Source organism: Cibotium barometz, chromosome 13 (genome assembly GCF_041138505.1).
Source record: "Cibotium barometz isolate CiBa-2024 chromosome 13, ASM4113850v1, whole genome shotgun sequence".
In the NCBI taxonomy this organism is placed as follows: domain Eukaryota; kingdom Viridiplantae; phylum Streptophyta; class Polypodiopsida; order Cyatheales; family Cibotiaceae; genus Cibotium; species Cibotium barometz.
This window is the reverse complement of record NC_141058.1, coordinates 40857389-40879598: the sequence shown is the minus strand read 5'-3', so window position 1 is coordinate 40879598 and position 22210 is coordinate 40857389. Positions and strand designations below refer to the sequence as shown.

The 22210-nt window shown below is 38.5% G+C and overlaps 1 protein-coding gene across 2 annotated transcripts in view; it reads right to left on the bottom strand.

The window, feature by feature from the left end:
• Positions 1–18095: 18095 nt before the first annotated feature.
• Positions 18096–22210, bottom strand: part of LOC147632679 (chaperone protein dnaJ 15-like) — an 88160-nt gene continuing 84045 nt past the window's right edge. For both annotated transcript variants that reach the window (XM_086807487.1, XM_086807486.1), the window contains exon 11: positions 18096–18965. In XM_086807487.1, coding sequence (XP_086663613.1) covers positions 18744–18965 — 222 coding nt within the window. In that variant the 3' untranslated portion in view covers positions 18096–18743. The remainder of the gene's footprint in view (positions 18966–22210) is intronic.

Sequence of the window (22210 nt, the reverse complement as noted above, 5' to 3'; positions counted from 1 at the left end):
TAGACGGGATCCTCCGCCCGTAGGCATAATAGCGAATGAATAAAATCCCTCAAGCTATAAGGCACCACCCCTCGATGGCCAGAGAAGCCATGAAAGACGTCCTAAAAAATCTGAAATCCAACGTGGTACCTACAAAGACGTGTCATGCTGCCTCGAGTAGCGCACAAGCGAAGGATTGCAAGCCTTAAATAAATGCTGGTTGATGGTGATCTCAGGGTGTGCAAACCTGAACTCAAAGCACAACTCTGTCTGTGTCATCTCAAGAAAGTAAGCCCTATGCACTATGTACTTCCCAAGACAAACCCTATGTCGCAATGCCTTCTTGTACTCTGGTGATGCACGACAATGCTCCTCCCAAAACCTCTCTATCATCGCCCTCATCTCAGGGTCCAATAAACGACTTCATCTAGGTGCACGGCCACTACTAGCCCATAGAGCACACTCAATCCCACTGTCCAAGCTCTATCTCCTCACAAACCCTGCATGAAGTGCTCGACGACGGATATGAAGTATGCGAGAAGTGGCGCGATGTGTACCTGGGGTAGGACCCTGCTAGAAACAAACGTTGTAAGGGCATGTCTTGCAGCCAATCCATCTAGATGCATTTTATGCTTGAGTATGCTGTAGGACTGCCTCAAGCTTAGTAGCACACCAGCACGGGCTCTCCTCGAATGTGGGCTGTAAATCACAGAAGCAACAATACACTGTGCCATGCGCAAGTGCCATATCAGTGCATCTAGCATACTAGATTGTCATGCCACATCAAAGTACTTGTCGAAGATAGCATTGGCTCAGTTTCATGTACCAGACCTGGAAAGGGATTTCCTATGAGAAGATTCCTTATGAGCATACTAGATTGTCATGCCACATCAAAGTACTTGTCGAAGATAGCATTGGCTCAGTTTCATGCACCAGACCTGGAAAGGGATTTCCTATGAGAAGATTCCTTATGAGCAACATCGGAGGGTGGAGTGGCAAGCACATGGTCAATAGTGTTATCGGCATCACCGAAGTGAGGAGTGCCGATGGCGTAAGGAAGGTCATGTGCACCACATCGAGGAGTTGCATCAAGGTCATGGGCCGCGCTAGATGGAGGAGTGCCGAGCTCGTAGGTGTCACCCAAGAGAGGTGAGGCAAACTTGTGAGCCGCCTAGAGAGGCACTGATGACGGGTAGAGGAGTGGCAAGCTCGGGTGGTGCACCCAAAGATGGAGAAAAGCCCAATGGAGGATTGGATAGCTCATGGTGGGCAACACCCAAGAGAGAAGTGCCAAACTCGGAGGGCGCTCCAAAAGGTGGAGAGGCACCGAACATAGGAGTGTCCACCTTATGGGCGGTGCCTAAGGGTGGAGTGACAACCGCATGGGCAAGGTGTAAGGGAGGAGTGGCAAAGGGCTTAAAATAGTGTGGAGAAAGAATTATGGGAGAATGAGGAGGAGAAGGAGGTGGAGTGGGGTCATGGTGGAGAAGAGATGAAGATTGGATGGGGGAGGAGATGATGCCTTATCAATCGAACCTGCCATGCGTTGTAATGCTCGAGCCCTTGCTTTGCGCTCACGATCTCTTCTTCTCCTATCTTCCATGCGAACCCATGCTTGCTCCTCATGAATAAGGTGGATCAGTGGATCTCCTTGCGTATTGTTTTTTCTACTCCTACAACTTTGTGAACCTATGCTAAGAAGTAGGAAAAAGAGATTAAGCATAAAATTGAAGATAATTACGATTAAAGTAATACTAAAATTAGATTGTGGATAAAATCAAGATTTTTATAGATAATGATATTTTTTAATAAAATATTAAAAAAAATAAAAGATAATTCTAATTTTTAGAAATTATAAATTAATCAAATTTTTGGTAACAAATATTATTATTTATTTATTTATTTAATAAATAATATTAAAATTTCTTTAAACACATTTCAAGTTTTCTCCTAAAAAAAGATTTTTAAAAAATAAGAATTTTTAAAATATTAAGAATTTATTTAATTATATCATAATATTCACTTGATTGAAAAATTAAATATATATATATATATATTTTTTATTCAATAAAAAGTATTTATTTGATTTAAAAAATATATTTATTTTTTATTTTTTATGGAGGAGAGACTTAAAATTACATTACATAATTTTATTTCAAATTTTTTTAAAATAATTTATTTTAAAAATGATTTCTTATTTTTTATATTAATTAAATCATGAAATATATTTTTTGTATTAATTAAATCATGAAATATAATGTAGTGAGGTGGTAGGCGTTCTCAAGTGTGAGGTGGCAATGCCATGCGTGTGTATAATGTGTCATGCCATGCAGGCACAGAAAGTCAACCAAGTTGACTGTGTGGTGCTGAGGTAGCAAGATGACATGGACATTCTTGATTACGTGGAAATGCCATGTATGCATTTGATGTGGCATGCCATGTAGGCTTTAGGGAGTCAAATTTGTTGATTGAGTTGAGGTGGCATGATGATAAGGCATGATGAGATGGCAAGATGCTTATCTGGAGTCTCCTCCATATGATGTGGCATGTACATATAGGACGAAGCCTATGTTACCATAGCTCAATTTCTTGACAAGTGGCATACTCTCTAGGTTTGGTGAAACACTAAGCCTAATAGGCATCCTTTGTTTTAGACTTTGGGCGGACAAACAATGAAAATTTGATTAAGATGGCTAGACAATGGGTTTCCCTTACTTGAATTCCATCCTTTTTTTTTGGTTAAATTCATCATGATAATTACTTTGATCCACAAGAAATTGAAGTGCAAGGAGGGTTGTATAAAATTTATATAATTAAATTATTAAACTTTTGCGTAGGCCCTCTAAGAGACTTAGTGAATTTTTATAGAAGATCAAAAGGAATTCAACCGTTAAAATTGCAATTTGACAATATGGCCACATTCTATAGATATTTGACAATATGGCCACATTCTATAGATATTTGTCTAACTTCTCACCGTTGGATCTCCAATGATGAGCTTCACATTTGCCAATATCTTAAATAGAAAATCACATGTTGCTTTACAATATAAAGTTACAAAAAAAATATTTATAAAAAATAGTTAAATAGCTGAAAAAAATCCCAATAAATGAAGTTAAGCTGTTTGCAATGTGTTACATTCATGTATGAATTGGGATGATCATTGGACTTGGGATGCAAAAGTACTAAGCATTGTATGTGTGAGGGGGAGAAAAAAAAAAAGAACACCGCCACTAGGTTCCAATTACCAACCCTCTCAAGGGTCCCCACTTTTTTTTAGGTGTATTAATTTCTTTCTATATTGCAAAGAGATTACAAGTTGTCCCCCCATACATGTGAACTATTATATGGACCTTATTTGGGCTGAGAAATGGACCTGGTTGATTCCATGAGACTAGTCCTTTTGGCTTCATACTTCACCCTTATTTGATGCCCACTATTTGGCTTTGATTGAGCCCATAAAAACCCCTATCTACCTTGCCCCATAACTCTCTTGATTGTAGCATATTCAGTAGGCTATTATCAAACTTCTTATTTGGAGCCATTGCTTGCCTCTAATTGAGCCCCTAGAAATGCCTATCTCCACTTATTCTTCCACCACCTTGCCCATGACTCTCTGAATTGTAGCATATTCAACAAGCAACTGTTAGACTTATTTTGAGCCATTTTTTGCCTTTGAACGAGCCTCCCTGTCTCTCACTTGTTCTTCCACCACCTTGTTGATGGCTCTCTTAATTGTACATATTTAACAAGCCATTGTTGGACTTATTATTTGCAGCCATTGCTTATTGAGCCACCAGAACCCCCTATCTACTATCACTTTTTCTTCCACCACCTTGCTGATGATTCTCTCAATTTTGCAGCATATTCAACAAGCCATTGTCAGAATTCTTATTTTTATTTCTTTGTTGCCCCAAATTTGGTCCACCTTCTTCCACGGTCACTTTTTTTATGTTATTGATACTCGTGTATAAACTCACCTCTTGATTGTGGTCACTAAGATTGAGGCATGGCATGCTATAACCCAATCTATAAAGTTAATCTTCTGAAGCATCATCTCCTCTCTTGACTTCCAAACCACCATCCTTTTGTGCCTTCAAAACCATGTACTTCAATTCATTCCATAAACTTACTTGGATATAATGATACTCATCCCGTAGGAACTGGATTGAATCCATACTCTTAGGAGATGCTTCTAATCCATACTCTTAGGAGATGCTTCTAATCCATACTCTTAGGAGATGCTTCTAATCAGTATCCCAGAAGCACAAACACTCCATGTATTTATGCGAGGAGCCACGTATGCCTAGTACTAGCATGCATACTTAGCGGTGGATCGAACCCAAATATCAAATACTTGCATGTGCATCCCAGCCTTGACCATCCTCTAGCCAAGGTAGCCACTCCTAGTGTGTGCTCAAATGGTAGGTTGTACCCAAACACCAAATACTTTGGTGTGCCTCCCAGCCGCCACCCTGACTATCCTCTCGGGCGGGGTATCCGCTCCTAGCGCATGACTAGATGGTGAATTGTACCCCACGTACCAAACCCTTGGTGGGCATCTTTGTACCAATTTGGGGTTTAAGTGGAGGGACACACAAATCATGGGCAAAATTTCACTTCTTTCCATCAGTTCTGACCGTGTATTAAGATCCTTCTGGGCTGCTTGGCCTAACCTGCATTGGGGACTGACTGAGAAGGCGATGCCTTCCCCATCTGACAGTTCGTACACGTGGTAGATCCCTATTTATAGAATATACTGTGCCAAAAACTGCCTTTACACGGTGCCCCCCTGTTTTGGAAAACTTCAAGATGGGATCCGTCTTTCCCTGCAGCCCAATGGTGGATGTGAGACATGTGGGCTGTTGTGATCGTCATGGTGCTTCAAGAGTGTTTAAGCTCATCGGTATGTGTGCCGTCTTGGTCTAAGGATCATAGTTGTGGTGCAAGGAGATTTATGTTAATAATGTGACACAAATGTGTTACCTTCTTGTAATATGTGATTATACATGATATGAAAAGAATTGTATGGTATTATATTTTTAAGAAGTAGGTGTGTGAACTTGCTTAAGCAGTGTGTGTGAGTAAAAGTCAATTTTAATTATGGGTGTGTGAGTTTACACTAGCTCCATAGGTCCAGTGGTGGTGGGGTCTAATGCTAGACCCATGGGATTTGATGAGGCTAGGTTGAGCTTATGGATTTGGTTCAAGTAGAAACAGCATCAAGACTAAGAAGTGGAGGATAAAGATGAACCCACATTTGTAGGTACTTTCTAAAAAAACCAATTTATAAGTAAGGAACTTGGGATGAGTAATTTAGACCATCAAAACTAGGAAGTGGACAATAAGGTGAACCTAAGTTTGTAGGAACGAAACCAATTTATAATCGAGGAACTTGAGATGAGTAGTTTAGCCCAGCAATCATTAACAACAAGGATAGAGAAATTACCTTCATAATTGAGGAGTCGACACCTAGGGGAATCGACACCTAGGGGAATCATTCATTTTTCCTTATGTAAGGATTGTTCTAGTTAGCAAACTCTAGGGAATTGACATAATAGCCAAGCATCAGGATATTGTGATATGAGGCCTTGCTCTACGCTTAGTATGATTTTTGATACTAAAATATTGTATAGATGGAGGAGTAAGGGTTATCAGAACTAGTATCAAAGCCAAGCTAGGTTTAAATATAAGCATATAATATTAGATGTGATTTTACCATGCGATACATGATCTGAAACCAAAACTTATAATATTTTTTGGGTTTCTCTTGCAGTGGAGCAACAATAGATGGTAAGGCCTCACCTATATGGAGTGTCCTTAGATTATCTAGTGGTGGGGATTGATATGATAGCATTCACCTTTGATAATCTTCTTTCCTCTGCTCATTATGCAAATCGAGATGCCTTATCCAGACACTTTGAGAACCTCTACTTTTCAACCATTGCAAATGAAAGACATAGGTGGCAGCTAGGATGAGAGGTTAGCACATAACATTACTCTCACAATGATTCTCATTTGGTTGGATGTTATGAGAGGGATAGATCTCTATGACACAATTTTAGAGTTCATTATTTGATGTATAGAACTCTTAGGAACTATATTCCTTATCATTAGGTATATATTTTTTATCATTATGTATGTATAGAACTCTTAGGAACTATATTCCTCATCAGAGGATTTTGACTGCTAGCCAAGCCTATGATCGTGTTTTTTATGGCATATCCATCCATATGTATCACTACTTCATGAGGGCTAGACTTGATGGCCTGATGGCCTCCTTCATTATACTCAAATAAAACTTTTAGAACAAAATATATTGCTTTCTCTTTTATTTATAAAAATATTATCTTTTTAAGTAATGATGTGTAAATTAAAAATGAAGTATGGCCTAAAACTTGTCTCCTACCTTGAAATGATAAGCCATCTAGGCTGCATTTGAGTATATAGTCAGTGATAGAGTAATGGCTACAACCTATCATCTTAATTAAAGAGAATATTACTTTGGGAAACCTTATCTGTCCCTATTCATGTGGAGTCATCATTGGGGCAAGGATGAAGAGATATTTATTTTGGTGATAAACATAGACTATCTTCCATATTATGCCTCAAAGTTGAGCTTAGATATGGTTATAAAAAAATTAGATTTTGTAAAGGAATATAGGAATCATGGCAGGAGCCTCTTTAACAACCTAGATAAATTATTAGCTAGGCTTAACCATCTTAGTCTGTATTCCCTTGGCGATGTAATAAATTTTGAAGAAATAAAATAAGTATTATGTTGTCTTCAAGTAATCTTGTTACTTAATCACTATCAAGGTTTTCTTTTCTTTTATAAGAAATCATGAGACCTGGATGTAATTTCGAGGGGGAGGGAATTATCTCGGAGAACTGGTTTTGAATTGGATTGATTCGATGCGGATGAATACTTTGACAATGTAGGGTATAATGACCATAGCAAGGTGGCCTTGCTCTGATCAAGGTAACTTGTATTGCCCAAAATAGTTGGAGGAATCATATTGAATCCAACCATTTGAATTAGGATCAACTCAAGTGGGAAGACACGAAGGCATACCTCCACCAAAACAAAGGTTTCTTCCTCCAAGATTCTAAAGAAAAGATGAATGAATGCTTAAGAGTTATCTTAGGCAAGGAAATCCATCAATATTGGAACTATCTTAGGCAAGTAAATCCATCAAAGCATACCATCTAGAATTATCTTAGCCAGGGAAATCCATCAAAGCATACCATCTTAGGTAGGAAAATCCATCAATTCATATACCATTAGTGTTATGGGGGTCTTTTTCGCTATGCTCCTTGATGATGGATGATGAGACTCTTCTTCATTGATTTGTTTGAAGGTTAGATCCTCCACTAGATAGATTAGTGAATAATACAAAGCCCTCTTCCATAGCTGAAGCAATAAGAATGGCTAAAAATTTGTGCAAGCTTCCACCCCCTCCCCAAAAGAGAACTCCAACCAATTTCAACTTTTCTAAACCAAATATAAGTCGAGGGTAGGACCAGAGTAAGGCTCTGAGGCCAATAGAACCAAAGGAGATTATTATCCTAGGATACCATCAAAATTGTAATTTTTCTCAAGAAGGAGCACAAATATTCAAATTTTTTAGATGCCCATAGCAAGGTCACTTGATGAGTGACCTTTTTCTGAATGCACATGTTGTTTCTACCTTTCCAACTCCTTCTCCTCTAAGATCCCGATACTAGGTTCCTATAGTTTTAGTGTAGAGCAATCAAGGACCCTCGTCTTAGAACTAGAGAAATTAGAGGAGTTAAGTTCTAGCCTAGTCTGTTACATCTAACACCATTATAGTAGCTAACCAAGAGGAAGAAAAGATAAGCAGGATTCATGCTGTTGTTGAGCATTAGGGTTAAAATTTTAGCAATTTCAGTAATCTAAACCCTAGCTAACTACCAATGTAATTTTCTTAGGATGTTTTGGCTTACTCAGAATCAGGTTGACATCCACCATTGTAATAAGGGGACTATTTACTTCATGGATCTTCATAAGAACAAGGTGCAAAGGATTGGAGTAGCTAGAGTTCCTACCTTAAAGGCATCTAGACTATTGAAGGGACTTAGAAAGAAGCATGAAGTTTATGTTGTTAAGCTAAATCGTATAGAGCCAAGGAATCAGATACTAAAGAACCAGAATGGTTAAGTGAGTACACCAGCATATGTCTTGAGGATTTGACCAAAATGCCCTACCTACTATGAGGAGAGCGTATAAGATGGTTGTTCCGGAAAAAAATGAACTCAAGGAACAATTGAGGCAATTTTTGGAGCAAGGCTTTGTTTGACCCAGTGTATCCCCACCATCATGGGATGCACCTGTACTTTTTCAAAAAAAAGAAGGATGGGACCCTCAAGCTATGCATTGATTATTATTGAGGGTTGAATAAACTAACCATTAAAAAAAATCATATTCCCAAGGTAGATGAGCTTTTAGACCATATTCCCAAGGTAGATGAGCTTTTAGACTGATTGCATGGTGCTCAACATTTACAATTGACTTAAAGATATGGTACTACAAAATTTGGATTAAGGAGAAGGAAATTCGTAAGATAACCTTTAATGCCTGATATGGACATTATGAATTTAGAGTAATTCCATTTCGATTAACAAATACCCTTTACTACCTTTGATTGGTTAATTCAAGGAATCTTTAGAGAGCATCTGAATTGTTTCTTCTTAGTTTTCTTTGATGATATTCTGGTCTACTCTGAGAATGCTGCAAATCATGAGAAGCATGTGTGTAAAGTCTTAGAAACGCTCAAAAAGCATGAAATTTTCACTAAGAAGAGTAAGTGTATCTTATTTACCAATTAAATTGAATATCTAAGGTCTATAGTGTCAAAGGATGACATATCAGTTGATCTCGCGAAGGTGCAACCTATTATTAATTGGCTAGAATGGAAGATGGTAAAGGAAGTTTAAGGATTTTTAGGTTTAATAGGGTGGAAAGCTCTTCAAATCCATCATTCATGCCAATGGATTCATTGTTGGTGGAATCCTAACACAAGAAGGATGCCCTATCACTAGTGTATGAGTCCTAAAAATTGTGGCCATATGAAAGGAACTATATTATTTTATGATTCAGAGTAACTTGCAATAGTGCATGACTGAAAGGTTTGGCAACACTTCTTTTGTAGAAGTTCACTTTGGCAACTGGTTATTATAAGTTGTGTGACTCTATATACACGTGATAGTATTGGTTACATTGTCTGGATTTTATGGTTATTTGTATTGAAAATTTAATTAATTTAGTGATGTAGTTGGTGTAAGTATAGATCCTTGTGTGTTGGATATTGGAGGTGAGCTGGTGGTGGTAATGAAGATATTGCAACGCTTAACTTTGGGCATTTATTTCATTTTATTGGATTCTCATAGATACTTAGGTTGTTGTAATGGAGGTGTGCTGGTGGTGGTTAGGAAGATTTTGAGATGCTTGACTTTTGGTGTCAGCAAACTATTATTTAATTTTGTTGGACGCTCACCATTTATTCCATTTTAGGCGGCCTCTTTATTTATTTGGCACAACAGATATTTATTTAGATATATGAAAGTTCTCAATGAGCATTTGATTTTATTTCATTTTGGGCAACCTCCTTACTTATTAGCAAAGCAGATATTTATAGATTTGAGTAGATAGACATGCACATAAAGTAAAGCAATTTATTTTTTCTTGAGATGGAAATGCATGCAAAGTAAAGCTATTTTGAGCCCCACAAGCTATTTCAAGTAATATAAATTAAATACACCGACAAGAAGCCCAGGCCCACACTTGCATGGAGGCAAATTAGACCTAATCTTGTGTACCTATACTAGCAAGTGTTATTTTATTTATTTAATATTATTAGGTATTTTTCCTTCCAATAGTGGTATCAAACCTTGGGATGACAAGAAGTACTTGTACATGTAAAAGAAATTGAAGGCTTTTTCAAACATTGAAGAATTAAAGGGTTTTTTTTACCTATTGGGCAATGATCAAATGGTAAACGAACGTGTAAAACCACTAGTGAGCTGCAAATACCTCCTTTCCCAATAAAACCACCTTTCTTTCCTCCTTCCCTCTTCAAAACCGGGCTCCATGGATGTGGTGCTAAGCAAGGAGGCTCCAAAACCATTCTTCAATACAACTTCTCTCCCTCCATGCTCCAACAACTCACAGTGGCTTCTCCTCATATATAATTCTCATTTTTGTGAAAAACCATGGTTTTGAGCCTTGAAAAATACAAGCTTATAAGCTCATAAAAAGAATCGCTTTTTAGAGTTGTTTCTTGCCAAATCTCCATGTTGGAATTTCACGTGAGCTCCATAGAGAAATCTTCTCTTGAACTTTGAGAAATTTGAAAGATTTTTTAGCAAAAAATATGCTCATCATGGTTGAGTCAATTGGATGACTACTTGTTTAAGCAGACTTTTTCGAAAACGATAAGATTAAGTGTTCTTTCAGCCGCATGGGATTAATCATGCTTCATTTTGGTGGAACATTCTCCTTAAAAAGATAAGATTAAGTGTTGTTTCAATTGCATGGGGTTAATCATGCTTCACTTTGGTGGAATATTGTCCGCAATAGTTTTGACAAGTCTACTACTTGAGAAGAGTTCTAATGTAAGGTGAAAGCAAGCTTTTTACCACTGTAGTTGCACTTAAAGCTTGTTGTGCATGGGATATTTTTTCTATGTATGACCAAGAGACTATACCTTAGTACACTAAAAAGTTTTCACTTCCCATGCTTAAATGTGTTGGAAGATACTATTCAACATCGATACAAATCTGGTCTTGAAGAAACCATACAAGTTGAGGTAAACATGTTTAATCCTACATCACTTTGCTGATGCTATTGCTTTAGCTCATGATGTAGAAAGAAACATAGGCTTAAATAACCATGTTCACTAATCTAACGCTTCTTACCCGAATAATTGCTAATTCTTAAGCTTTAACAATAATTAAAACTTTTCCTCATCCCTTTATCAATGCTTCTATTGGGTCTTGTTTTTTAATGGTTTTAATGTAGATAGGAAGCCTTGCATAGGAAATATCAATGTACTCACTCGTCTTGTTCAAAATGTAAATAACTCAATGATTAAAGCAATGTAATTCATCCCAAGCCTATTACTAATATTAACAAAAAGTGTATTACTCACATTGACAAAAAGCCTCACCCTATGTGCTACATGTGTAATCAACTTGGCCACTTTGCTACTCGATGGTGGAAGAGTTCCAAACCGACAATCACTCAACTTCACAACATAGAAGAAGCATCTAAAAATGATGGTGACAATGATCCAAATTGGTTGGAGGATATGCTACATGATGATGGTAATGGATACCAAAATGATATGCCAGGTAACCCTAATTTATCTTATTCTCATTGATTAAAGTGAAGTCTAAAATAAATGGTCATGATATAGTGTTGCATGACGATGGGGGTACCATGATTTCATTTTAGAATGTGTTGTTAAGAAGTTACAATTAGAGATGCATCCATCTTTTTATAAGGTCAAGTTTGCATTTTAAGGTACATGTTATAATGGCACTAAAGAGGTTTGTCAATTAGAAATCATGATTGGTTGTTATAAAGAGAAAATAAATTTTGTAATTAATCACACCTTTACACACTAGTGATATCATCTTAAGCATGCCTTTTTGTCATCAGTTTAGCCCACAAATTGATTTTAAGGATTACATATAATGATGAAACTTTAACGCTAGTGATATCATCTTACGCATGCCTTTTTGTCATCAGAAGTTATTAACATTTTATGGGCATACTGTTTACATGTCTAAGTTTGGGACATGCCATATGTACTATATTTGTGATGCAGGAAATTTGGCGTTTGAAAGTTTTATTTTTTTATCTAACCATATGTTTAAGTGCACGACCAAGAGTGTGATGTTTCATTATAAGATCTCAATGTCAAATTCCTTTGCTAAGTGTAGGAATGAGCTCTGGCAACAATTATTTGGAGGACATGCGAAGGATGCTGAGAGAAGAAATCTTCGCCACACGACATTATCTTTGTGTGCAGAGAGGAAAGAAAGGATCTTGGGGCTTCTTGAATGGTGGTAGAGAGGAGCTTGTTGCGAAAGAGATAAGCTTGGAGCTTTCATGATGTTGGTAGCTTCAAGGTCTACTATGCTGGAGAGCATACTATTACACATAGTCATGGTAAAGTCCAGGCTCACATGCATCCCCCTCCTCGACATAAATGGTCCCACCATGCACATTTGTTTGTAGTTATTCAGCTTTAAAATTGAATTGTAGAAAAAAAAAATCTACCTTCCATCCTCCAACTTTCTTCTTCTTCAGAGCTTTTGAAACTTGATGCAAAACATCAAGTTTTATGGTGAAGTTGATATTTTGCATCAACTTTGATGCAAAACATCAAGTTAACATCAAGTTCTTTGGAAAAAACTAATGTTTTGCTTCACTTTTTGGCTAAGAGTTGATGTTTTGCATCGAGTTGATGCAAAACATCAGCTTTTAGTTGAAAAGTTGTTGCTTTGCTTTAAGTTGACTAAATGTTATAGCTAAAATATCCTTACCATGTGTAGTAACCAACAGGATAGAACCCAAGCCCTCACCTGATATTTTACAAAAAAATATTTCAAAAAAGTATAAACCTTTATTTCCTTAAAGTGAGCTTTTTCATGCTTTCTAAAATCGTTTAATAACTAAAATTACCATTTAACCCATTTTTCTTTAAAAACGAGTGTGTAACTTTTTTCAAAATTAGACAACTTTTAAATATAAGCTTATTCATGATATTGTAAAATTCATCCATATGTAACAAAGTCTCCCAAAAAAGTATATATTATCAATTTGTAAATTATGATACTCAAGAGCTTCAAAATGGATTTTAATACTACTGTCATCATCAAGAGCTAAAATAGGGTTTTATAATAAAGATAATGATTGTATCAAGATAACACTTTTGTAATATATTCATATAAACTCATAATTTTTTATAGTTACACTCTGTAATAAATCCCCAATCGTGCTAACATGGCAGCAGACCCAAGGAGTCTAGGTTGATAGTTTTTTTATAGTGACACTCTGTAGCATATCCTCAATCATGCACATGGTAGCAGCAGACCTACGGAGTCTAAGCTTTAAGTATACACATTGAACAAAAAATGTATTTGTGGATAGTGAAGAAGAGAATGCCTCTTATACCTTCTCAAGGAAAGGCACATTAACTAGTGATGGGGTGATGCTATAGATAGCAGTGATCATGAGGAACCATAACTATACCATGAGTTGTATATCTAGAAAATAGCTCATTTTTACACTTGTATCAATTTTTTTCATGGATTGAAGATGGCAATGATAAACAATGTCTCTATTTTGGCTATTGTTAGATTTTTAGTTATAATCTCAAAAAGTAAGCAAAACCAAGTCTTTTTTCTCATGTCAATTTTTGTAAGAAATACGCAGTGTCTAAAATATTATTATTTTCTATGCATATGTAGACCACTTTTCAAAAAGATGTAAAAAGTTAACCTTTTTGATGGAATATTTGAAAGATGCCAAATGTTTCTTGTTTTTAGAAAATGTTACCCATTTTGTCTGCACTGTATTTAAAGATAAGATTAAGTTGTGAAGTAAAACTAGTATGTTAGCTAAAGAAACTTTAAAATTGTAAATAAAATATACTTTAAATTAAAATAAGTAGTGAGTCACCATTACTTTAGTAGATGTAATATGGTGCAATTAGAAAGCTCTTAATCTTGCGATTTTAATTTGTGTTTGTGAGAGAAAGATGTATATAAATAAATTGTTATAATTGTTCTCCTCTTTGAACATGTAGGCTGATAGTGACTCTGAAGCATTTGCGCACACACCTTCATTTTCGTTTAGCGCAAAGAAAGCTAAACTCCCCTGCGCGTTTCTTCACTTGTACATCAAGCCAATCGTGCTAGGAACACACCCACGATGGTCGAGAGGGATCAAGGTCTCGGATGACCACCTTCGTGTGATGCACCCCATAGATGACATCCACACGATAATCCATGATAATGTGTTGTACCTTCACAAGCTTCCAAAAACAAACAACACATATCCATCACATGAATACATTTTTCAAAAATGGTAAGACATAAATTCAAGTAGCATGCATCATATTCGTATCCAAAACGATGTAAACCATCGCACGCTTTGACGAGATACCATAGCTCTTTGGTCAAAAATCTAAGCAAGTTAAATTCTTCTCAAGATATCCCTTTTTTGACTCCCCCAATTTCTTTTAAGATTTTACAACTTCTAAGTCATCCCCATCTCATCTTTAAAGTATAATCCTTCCCATACTAAGAGGGTGTTAAGATCATCTACTTATTTCTCTTACTTTATCTTGATGTTTAAATTTTTTAAGTCTAATTGCCATTCTTTAGTGCTCTTCTATATGCACATAAAGGCTATTATTATCCTTCTTAGAATTCTCAAAACTATGTCGACCAAATTCCAACTTCAGATGTCTCTTTTGATTGGGTTCATTCCTTCTTATCGGTAAACTAACAGCTCTTCTGAGAGAGACACGCCGCACAATAGGAGGAAAAGCCTTAAGGGAGTAATGTAGGTGATGAAAATGCGGAAGGGAGGGAAATAGGTGTAACAATAGGTGAGATCTTGCATGAGGGAGAGGAGTTGAAGAGGAGCATTGGTGAAGGAGAGGTGGATAGAGGAGGAGGAGAGGAGGTGAAGAGAGAAGGATGAGATAAGATCGACACCAAGTCATGATCTATAATGTGTACAAGAGCAATCTCTCAACCATTTATTCTGCCAATAGCAATAGATGAATTTAAAAAACCATAGAGGAATGAGTTGGTTAGATCACCACCCAACCATAGCTCCTCTTTGAATATCCATGACCATATGAGGTTAGATCGACACCATACGAAGCGCGCCAGATTAAGCACCAAAGTACATCCCTACCCTTACTTTGCATTGTAGTCCTTTATGGTGCTCAAGAAAAAGCCTAAGCATGAAGGAATGCTATGTTGTTATCTACTAACACTATAAAGCTTTTCTTTATTTTTTGAGCCTTGTCTTGTGAGTCTAATTAAAAACATGTCTATTAATGATAAGGAAAAAAATGTTGTTATCGATGAATCCACATGGATTAATATGGTGGCTTCATTGATAAAAACTATATTGTTGTTGTTATCAATGAATCCACATGGATTAATATGGTGGCTTCATTGATAAAAACTATATTGTTGCTACCTACGTAACTAGAATACACGAGTAGCTAGGATGTGCTTTTGCATCTTGATTCAAATAAATGGTAGGGGAAGAGGAACATGACAACATTTGGAGAGACGCTCTTAGCTAGCATCTGTTCAAAAGAGTTCAGTGCTTCTCACCATGCTCACATTTCACATAGCTTGCAATCAATACATTCTCTGAGACTACTTCATGAACCACAAGCTTGGCAAATATTTCCTATGATTTTTGACTTAGCTAGCCTACTAAATGAAATTACTTGTACTACGTTTAAAAAGTCTTTTGTTATTATTCAATCTATATTCATAGGGAACCAACAAGTTAGTCATAGTATGAAGAAACATAGACAACTTTATAGAATGACATTCACGAAAATTGGAAGTGTAAGTATTAAAAGTAAAGACTAATTGTGAGGAATAAGATAGATGCTCAAATTATTGAATATAGAAAAAGCCTCTTACACAATCTTGTTATTGAACACCAATCCTTGATTAAGTTAATAATTTTAACTACAACAAAGCTGCTTCTTATATGCATGTATATGTGAGAGCTCTTACCTACAATGCATGACTAATCTACAAGGATCTCTTAAGCTCACCTCTAGTTATGTCATATACATAACATGATTTGCCCATAATATTTACTCCCACGTTTCTCCTTTTCTTTTAATAATAATTGTGCCTACAACAACTAAGGCTACAAAGCACACATAAAACATTAATCAAATAGGATTATAGACATGGCTTATCCCTTGCAAAACCCATAAGCCAAATTATGAGTGCGTATTTTTTAAAAAAAAATCCGTTACCCACTTGCATTTTTTGGAGTTTTTGTGTGTCTAACAAAATCCAAACATTCACATGCAATAAAATCCATGCAATAAAATCCAATGCACATGCAACATGCATAACGTGACATAATTTACGTAAAGTAAATATCATAGAAATATCTTATCATACATAGCTTCAGAGAATATTTCCATGTGAAAAAACCTCACATTCCAAATGAGAATGTTAAATTCCAACTCATGAATTCTCATGTTCCAACTGAGGAACAAGTCTCTCTTATCACATTAAGGACAAGCCTCTCCTACTCCAACTTAAGAGCAAGCCTCTCCCACTCCAACTTAGGAGCATGCCCGCCCCCTCCTCCCGCACATGTGTAAATGGCATGTGGCCTATCCATTTCCTCACTAAAAAATAAATAAAAATATCCCTTGCAATACAAAAGAAACTTAGGAGCATGCCTCTAGCTCCAACTCTGGAACTAGACTTTTGACAACTTAGGGTAAATGTGTGATCTATGTTGCTTCCTTGTGGCATCCCTCTGAAGCTATATCACAACCTAATAACATGTTTCTTCCACATTAAATCTAACTTCATCCCTTTGAGCCTCTTTGATGCATTGAGTCGTCGCGTTGAAATCTGGAGTGCATGCAATAGGTGCATTCCTAAGTGAGATGGTATATGAATGAAGTTGTCCTTTAAGAACTATAAAGAAGTGGTAATGATACATTGTCACTGTCTATGGGAATGTTTAAGCCCTAATCCATATCTTGTAAATATATTTATGACAATAATCTCTATTTATTTCATGTGTAGGTTATTGATTACTCCCTCGTAGTGAAGTGCTAACACTATATGGAGAGGATCCATGTGACATTGTTCACCTCATAATGACCTTAAACCAACAAGCCTCTACTTCCATCATGCCATGTGCACAAATAATGTGAAACAACTCATTTATAAAAGAGAGCAAGTTACAAGCTCTAGAACTAGATAGTGGGGATTAGGGGTTTGATGTCTCTTTGAGGTTTCTTTCTTACCTGTTCATTGCTAGTAATCAACGAGAAGGCATTTGGCAAGCACTCGTTGTAAGTGTGAGTAAACACAACGCCTCTCTAGCTCTACTGAATGCATAAACTATTTATGCAGGGAGTGAAAAAATAAGTTTAAGCTTTCAATATTTCCATGATGGGTTCCTCAAAAAAGTGCCTCTTTTGCCATCTCTCATAGCTTGTGTTGAAAATCACAACTTTGGTTTTGCCAAAGCTCCCTCTCATGTCCTTTTCTCTAGAAAAAACATGATGTTGTGCACCAAGGTGTTACTACAAATCCACCCTAAGTATAAGAGCACTTAAACCATCTGTGTTGAAGGATATCATCTATGTTGAAGGGTATAAGGTCTACAAATCAATGTTCTACACCTTGCCCTAGAAACCTGTTTCTTGACAAGCCTGTCCATTACATGCACATATGACATCATTGTGCCAGCCGAATGTTCCATGTGTGAAAGTATCACATGCCTTACATACGTGTACAATGCAACAAAAGAGTATCTCCTTCTTACTTTTCTCCTTCAATAATTAATAAAGTGCGACAATGTGATTGAAGTGTTGAACATACCAATCATGAAAACCTCCTCTTTGCCCATACCAATGTGATTGAAGTGCGACAATGTGATTGAAGTGTTGAACATACCAATCATGAAAACCTCCTCTTTGCCCATTCTTGAGGTGTGCTCCTAATGGAGTCTTCAATGAAATACTCAATCATAGAGACAATAATCATACAGATGGATAGGGTCTTCTACCTTTAGGCTTCATGGGAAGTCTACTTGGAAAAGAAAATAAAAGAAAAAGGTAATTTAAGGACACAACTCAAAGCCATTAAGTTCATTCATGTCTCATGCACGTAACACATGCTCACCAATTCCAAGGTAATAACAATTACTACTATACACACACACAAAACGAGTCGGATCAAATTTTGTCCATGTCTCTATGTTGTTAAGTCCTTATATATCACAGGCTTAGCTGATCTTGCCTTCATAGAGTAACAAGAAAAGTACGACACACATGGAAGAGTAATCAACAAGGTCCATAGGGACACTAAAAATTTATGATGAACAATGTCCATGAACATTACACTCTCTAGATCATCCAGGAGAACTTCAAATTTTGTGACCATAGAAAGTTTACACAATATACAGGGAAAAATCCTTGAAAATTACAAAACTGGAAGTAGTTTTCGCCCCATAATCTAGGTTACAAAATATTCTACAAACTCACTCCAAGAAGCTGAAGTACAATGAGGCATCTGAAATCATGTATGCAGCAGGCGTGATGCCGCCTGCATCTTCAAGAGTGAGTTGTAAATGCCATCACGAAGGCCAAGTGTGTGCGGCATTTGAACATTATTAAAAGAATGAATCAGAGGAAATCTCGAACAGCAGCTCTTCTTTTGGGTAGCAAGTAAAATTTCCAATGCAGACTCCAACCCAAATCGAGACCTGTACAGCATCACATAGCCTCACCACTGCAAGCATGCTATTTATATGTAGATGGTAGATAAATATAGCAAAGCTGATCCAGTAGCATGTGTGGTGACAAATCTATAAACATTAATGGAAGAGTACTGCCCTGACAGCAAGATCTGCTCCTCCTGGACTCTGAGATGCATAGAGGGAAATCCAGACTCTCAAATAAACTTTTGTCATCTACAAGCATGTGCATCTATGTAGCTTTCTTCTCGGCTTTGAGATGAACTCCAAAGCATTTCTTCTTGACAGTAGCCTTATCCCAGGACTCACTTGACATGTCTGCAGAAGTCCCAGCTTTTTCAGACCCCGCTTTGCCCTTTGACGCCAACTTGCTTTTACCTGAATACCTTTTCATCTGTAAGCTTGTAGAGAAAGAGGCCTGGATACTGTCACGTGTTTCGAGGAGGTCTTTAAGCTGAAACAATGCAAGCAATACAGGCTCATATAGAGAATCCAACAAATTTGGGACATTATTAAGCACTTACAAAACATGTACACCTGCACCTACTACCTAGCATTCTGTGTTTTCCTAAAGAATTCTGAGACTCAACGCAATTTGATGCCACCAACTCTTTCGTGATACAGCATATTTTTACCTTGCGAGACAAAGGGTCCCAAGCTCCACGTGCAGAGAAAGGCTGCACGACACTCCTGCATAGCCTCTAAATCACCTTGTAGGTGCTTCCACCAGCCAGGGTGTGAACAATGTCTATCCAGATGAAGCGCATATTCTCTGCCAGGAAGGTGACCATGCCCTCTATAGCCTCGCTGCAGCACGCTCGCTAGATATGCCGTGCTGCTATGGTGCTAATGAGCTCCCACTGCTCTCCATGGGCGTCCACAGGACTGCTGGAACCTCAGTGGGCGGAGAAACAGATGTGTGATGAAATCAGTGCGAGGCCCATGCCATTCTCCATGTGTGGACATCCCGAAGTGTGAAGGAGGACCAAGGGATTTAATATTTATAATGTTTTAACCTTGGGTGGCCCCTAGGGATAAGTTTTAATAAACTTAAAAGGGCCTTAGGGCCTTAGAAATTCTTATGGATAAATTTGGGGAGAGGCTACTCCATTTTTGGAGATACACGCCTCTCTCCCCTCTCTCTCTCTCTCTTGCTTTTGGAAAGGGCAAGGTGGCTGGCTGCGTGGACAGGAAGCGTGAGGATCGCTTGAAGAGATCCGTGCAAGCTGGTACAAGACAGCTAGTGCAGGTCGGTGCAGGCCAGCTGGTACAGGTCGGCAAGTGCAGGCTGGTACAAGCGGCTGCTGACAAGTGGCTGCTGGACAGTTGGCACAAGCGGCTGTTGCAGGTCAGCTGGTGCAGGCTGCTGCAGGGCAACTGGTACAATCGGCTACAAGGCAGCTGGCGCAGGTTGGCTGGTGCAGATCTGTACAGGGCAGCTGGCGCAGGTCGGCTGGTGCAGGTCTGTACAGGACAGCTAGTGCGGGACAACTAGTACAAGCGGTTGACAGGACAGCAAACGCAGCCAGCATCCTTCTTTCTCTCTCTCTCTCTTTCTTCTCTTCCCCTCGTGTGAGCTCTGGAGGGCAAAGGCAGGTGGCTGCAATTTCAGGACAGCATACTCTATACTCTTAGGGCTGGTGTTTTTGAGGAGGATTGGACTGAGGGACAGCAGTGTAACTGCTGAATATCTTTCTCTCTTTCCACCACTGGCTTACAACTGCTTCAGAGTTGTTTCTTCTGGCCCTTTGTGAGAGGAGGGGTGTGGCAGTTTGAAGGGTGGAAACACAGTTAGATGGTGGATTTGTTCTTTGGCTGAGTTTGAAGCTATGATCATGGAACTGCCAGATGCGTGCTCAAGGCTTCCCTGTTGCATTGTCTTGGTTGATTAGAGGAGACAGCAGTGTGTTGCTTTTGTGGGACACAGATCTGTATGTGTATCCTCTATGCTAAGAGGTCTTGAGGGTTGCGGCTTGCCAGATTGGACATGCAGGTTTCTTTTCCTTGACTGGCTTTGTTGTACTCAGTTAAGCTTTTCCATTGAAATTGAATAAAGAAATACCAAAAGGGGCGCCCAGCTTTGGGGCCAACAGGTGTCGTTCTCTTTTTTGTTTTTGGAGCACTCTAGCTCTGGTTTATTTGTTTAATTGTCTAGACTACAATTGGATAGGTGACTGCTAGTCTACCACACTTTGGGTTCTACCAGAGGCCGGTTTCAAGGTTCCGTTGCCGGGACCCATCATCAACTTTCTTAAGGGGGTGAGCTCGTGGTTCGTCTCGAGGAAAGCCATTGCTGAAAATTTCGGCAGCATGTCAAACACAGAAGATGAATATTTTTATGATGAAGTGGAAGAGAAGGAGACCTCTCCTGAGAGAAATGAATCTGAGGATATTCTTGCAAGAGAACAGGCTGCAGAAGATGCACGTTATGAGGATGTAACGCAGCCAGAAGACATGCCAAGTCAAGAGGAAGATGATGCCCAGTTCAAAGCTCGCTTGGCAGGCGCAATGGATGTGTTTATGCAGCTCACACAAAGTGAGAAGTTTGCTGAATTTATGCGAGCCCCTTCTGAACCTAAGAAGAAGAAGAAGAAAGAGCATTCTAAGAACCCACCTCAGGGCCATAGTGGTGCCTTCCCACAGGATCCTGCTTTTGGACCGTTTCCCAACATGCAAAACACTTTTGGTGCAAACCCATAGAGTTCCTTTTTGGACAGCCACCTATTCCGCAACAGTCTCTGCATCCAGGCTATTTTGGCGGTGGTTCCGTGTTCCAATCAATGACTGGGGGATACCCTCAGGGAGGCATGGGAATGCAAGGGAATTCTGGAGCTAATTTTCAGGCTGGTATGCAGGGGAATATGTATGGTGGTATGCAGCCCGGAATGCAAGAAAACATGTATGGGGGCATGCAGCCCAGTATGGATAGTGGTATGTTTGGAAACATGGGGGGATCAGTAGGAATGTATGGTATGCCACGTGTGGGAACTGGCAATGTTGACCCTATGATGGGCATGAATGCTGGGGGTAGCAATCTTGTGAAGCCACTTCCTTACGATAATCTAACGCCTATGGGTAAGGCGAAGGATTATAAGGAAGGGGGAGCTGCAATGAAACCTGACATGTTTAGCGGGGCCAAAGACAAGCTAAAGACACTTACCTTTTTACAACAGTTTGATGCTGCTTTTTCTGGTGGAAATTACACAGAATCCTCTAAGGTGAGAAAAGTTGCGACTTTTCTCAAGGGCAATGCATTTTAGGCCACCACCCCCCCTTATTTGTAGATTTTCTTGTAGCAAACCTGTGTGAGGCCAGATTCATGATCTTCTGAAAGTCTCAACATCTCTTCCCTGGAGGGCCTCCCTCAGCACTAATTGGTTCCTCACTTGGATGCTCACTTTCTCTAGTGAGTAGAGTTCTCTGGATTGCCAAGTAAGTCCTTCATGAGTATTAAGGGCTAAGTCTTATAAGTTAATAATCCCATAAGTGTAGCTTTTACTAGAAAAAGCTATACAAGTGAGGGTTATGTGATGAGTGGATGGTTGTATTGTTATTGTCATGTGACAAGTTGATCTGTGCCTAGACCATGGATGCAATCAACTCCCAATCGTCAATCCTTGAGCTAGATGGTCTAGGGCAGGTCTTGGTGGTACGGGACACCAGAGCTGTGACTGTTGTGGTTTGTATGATGAGCTAGCA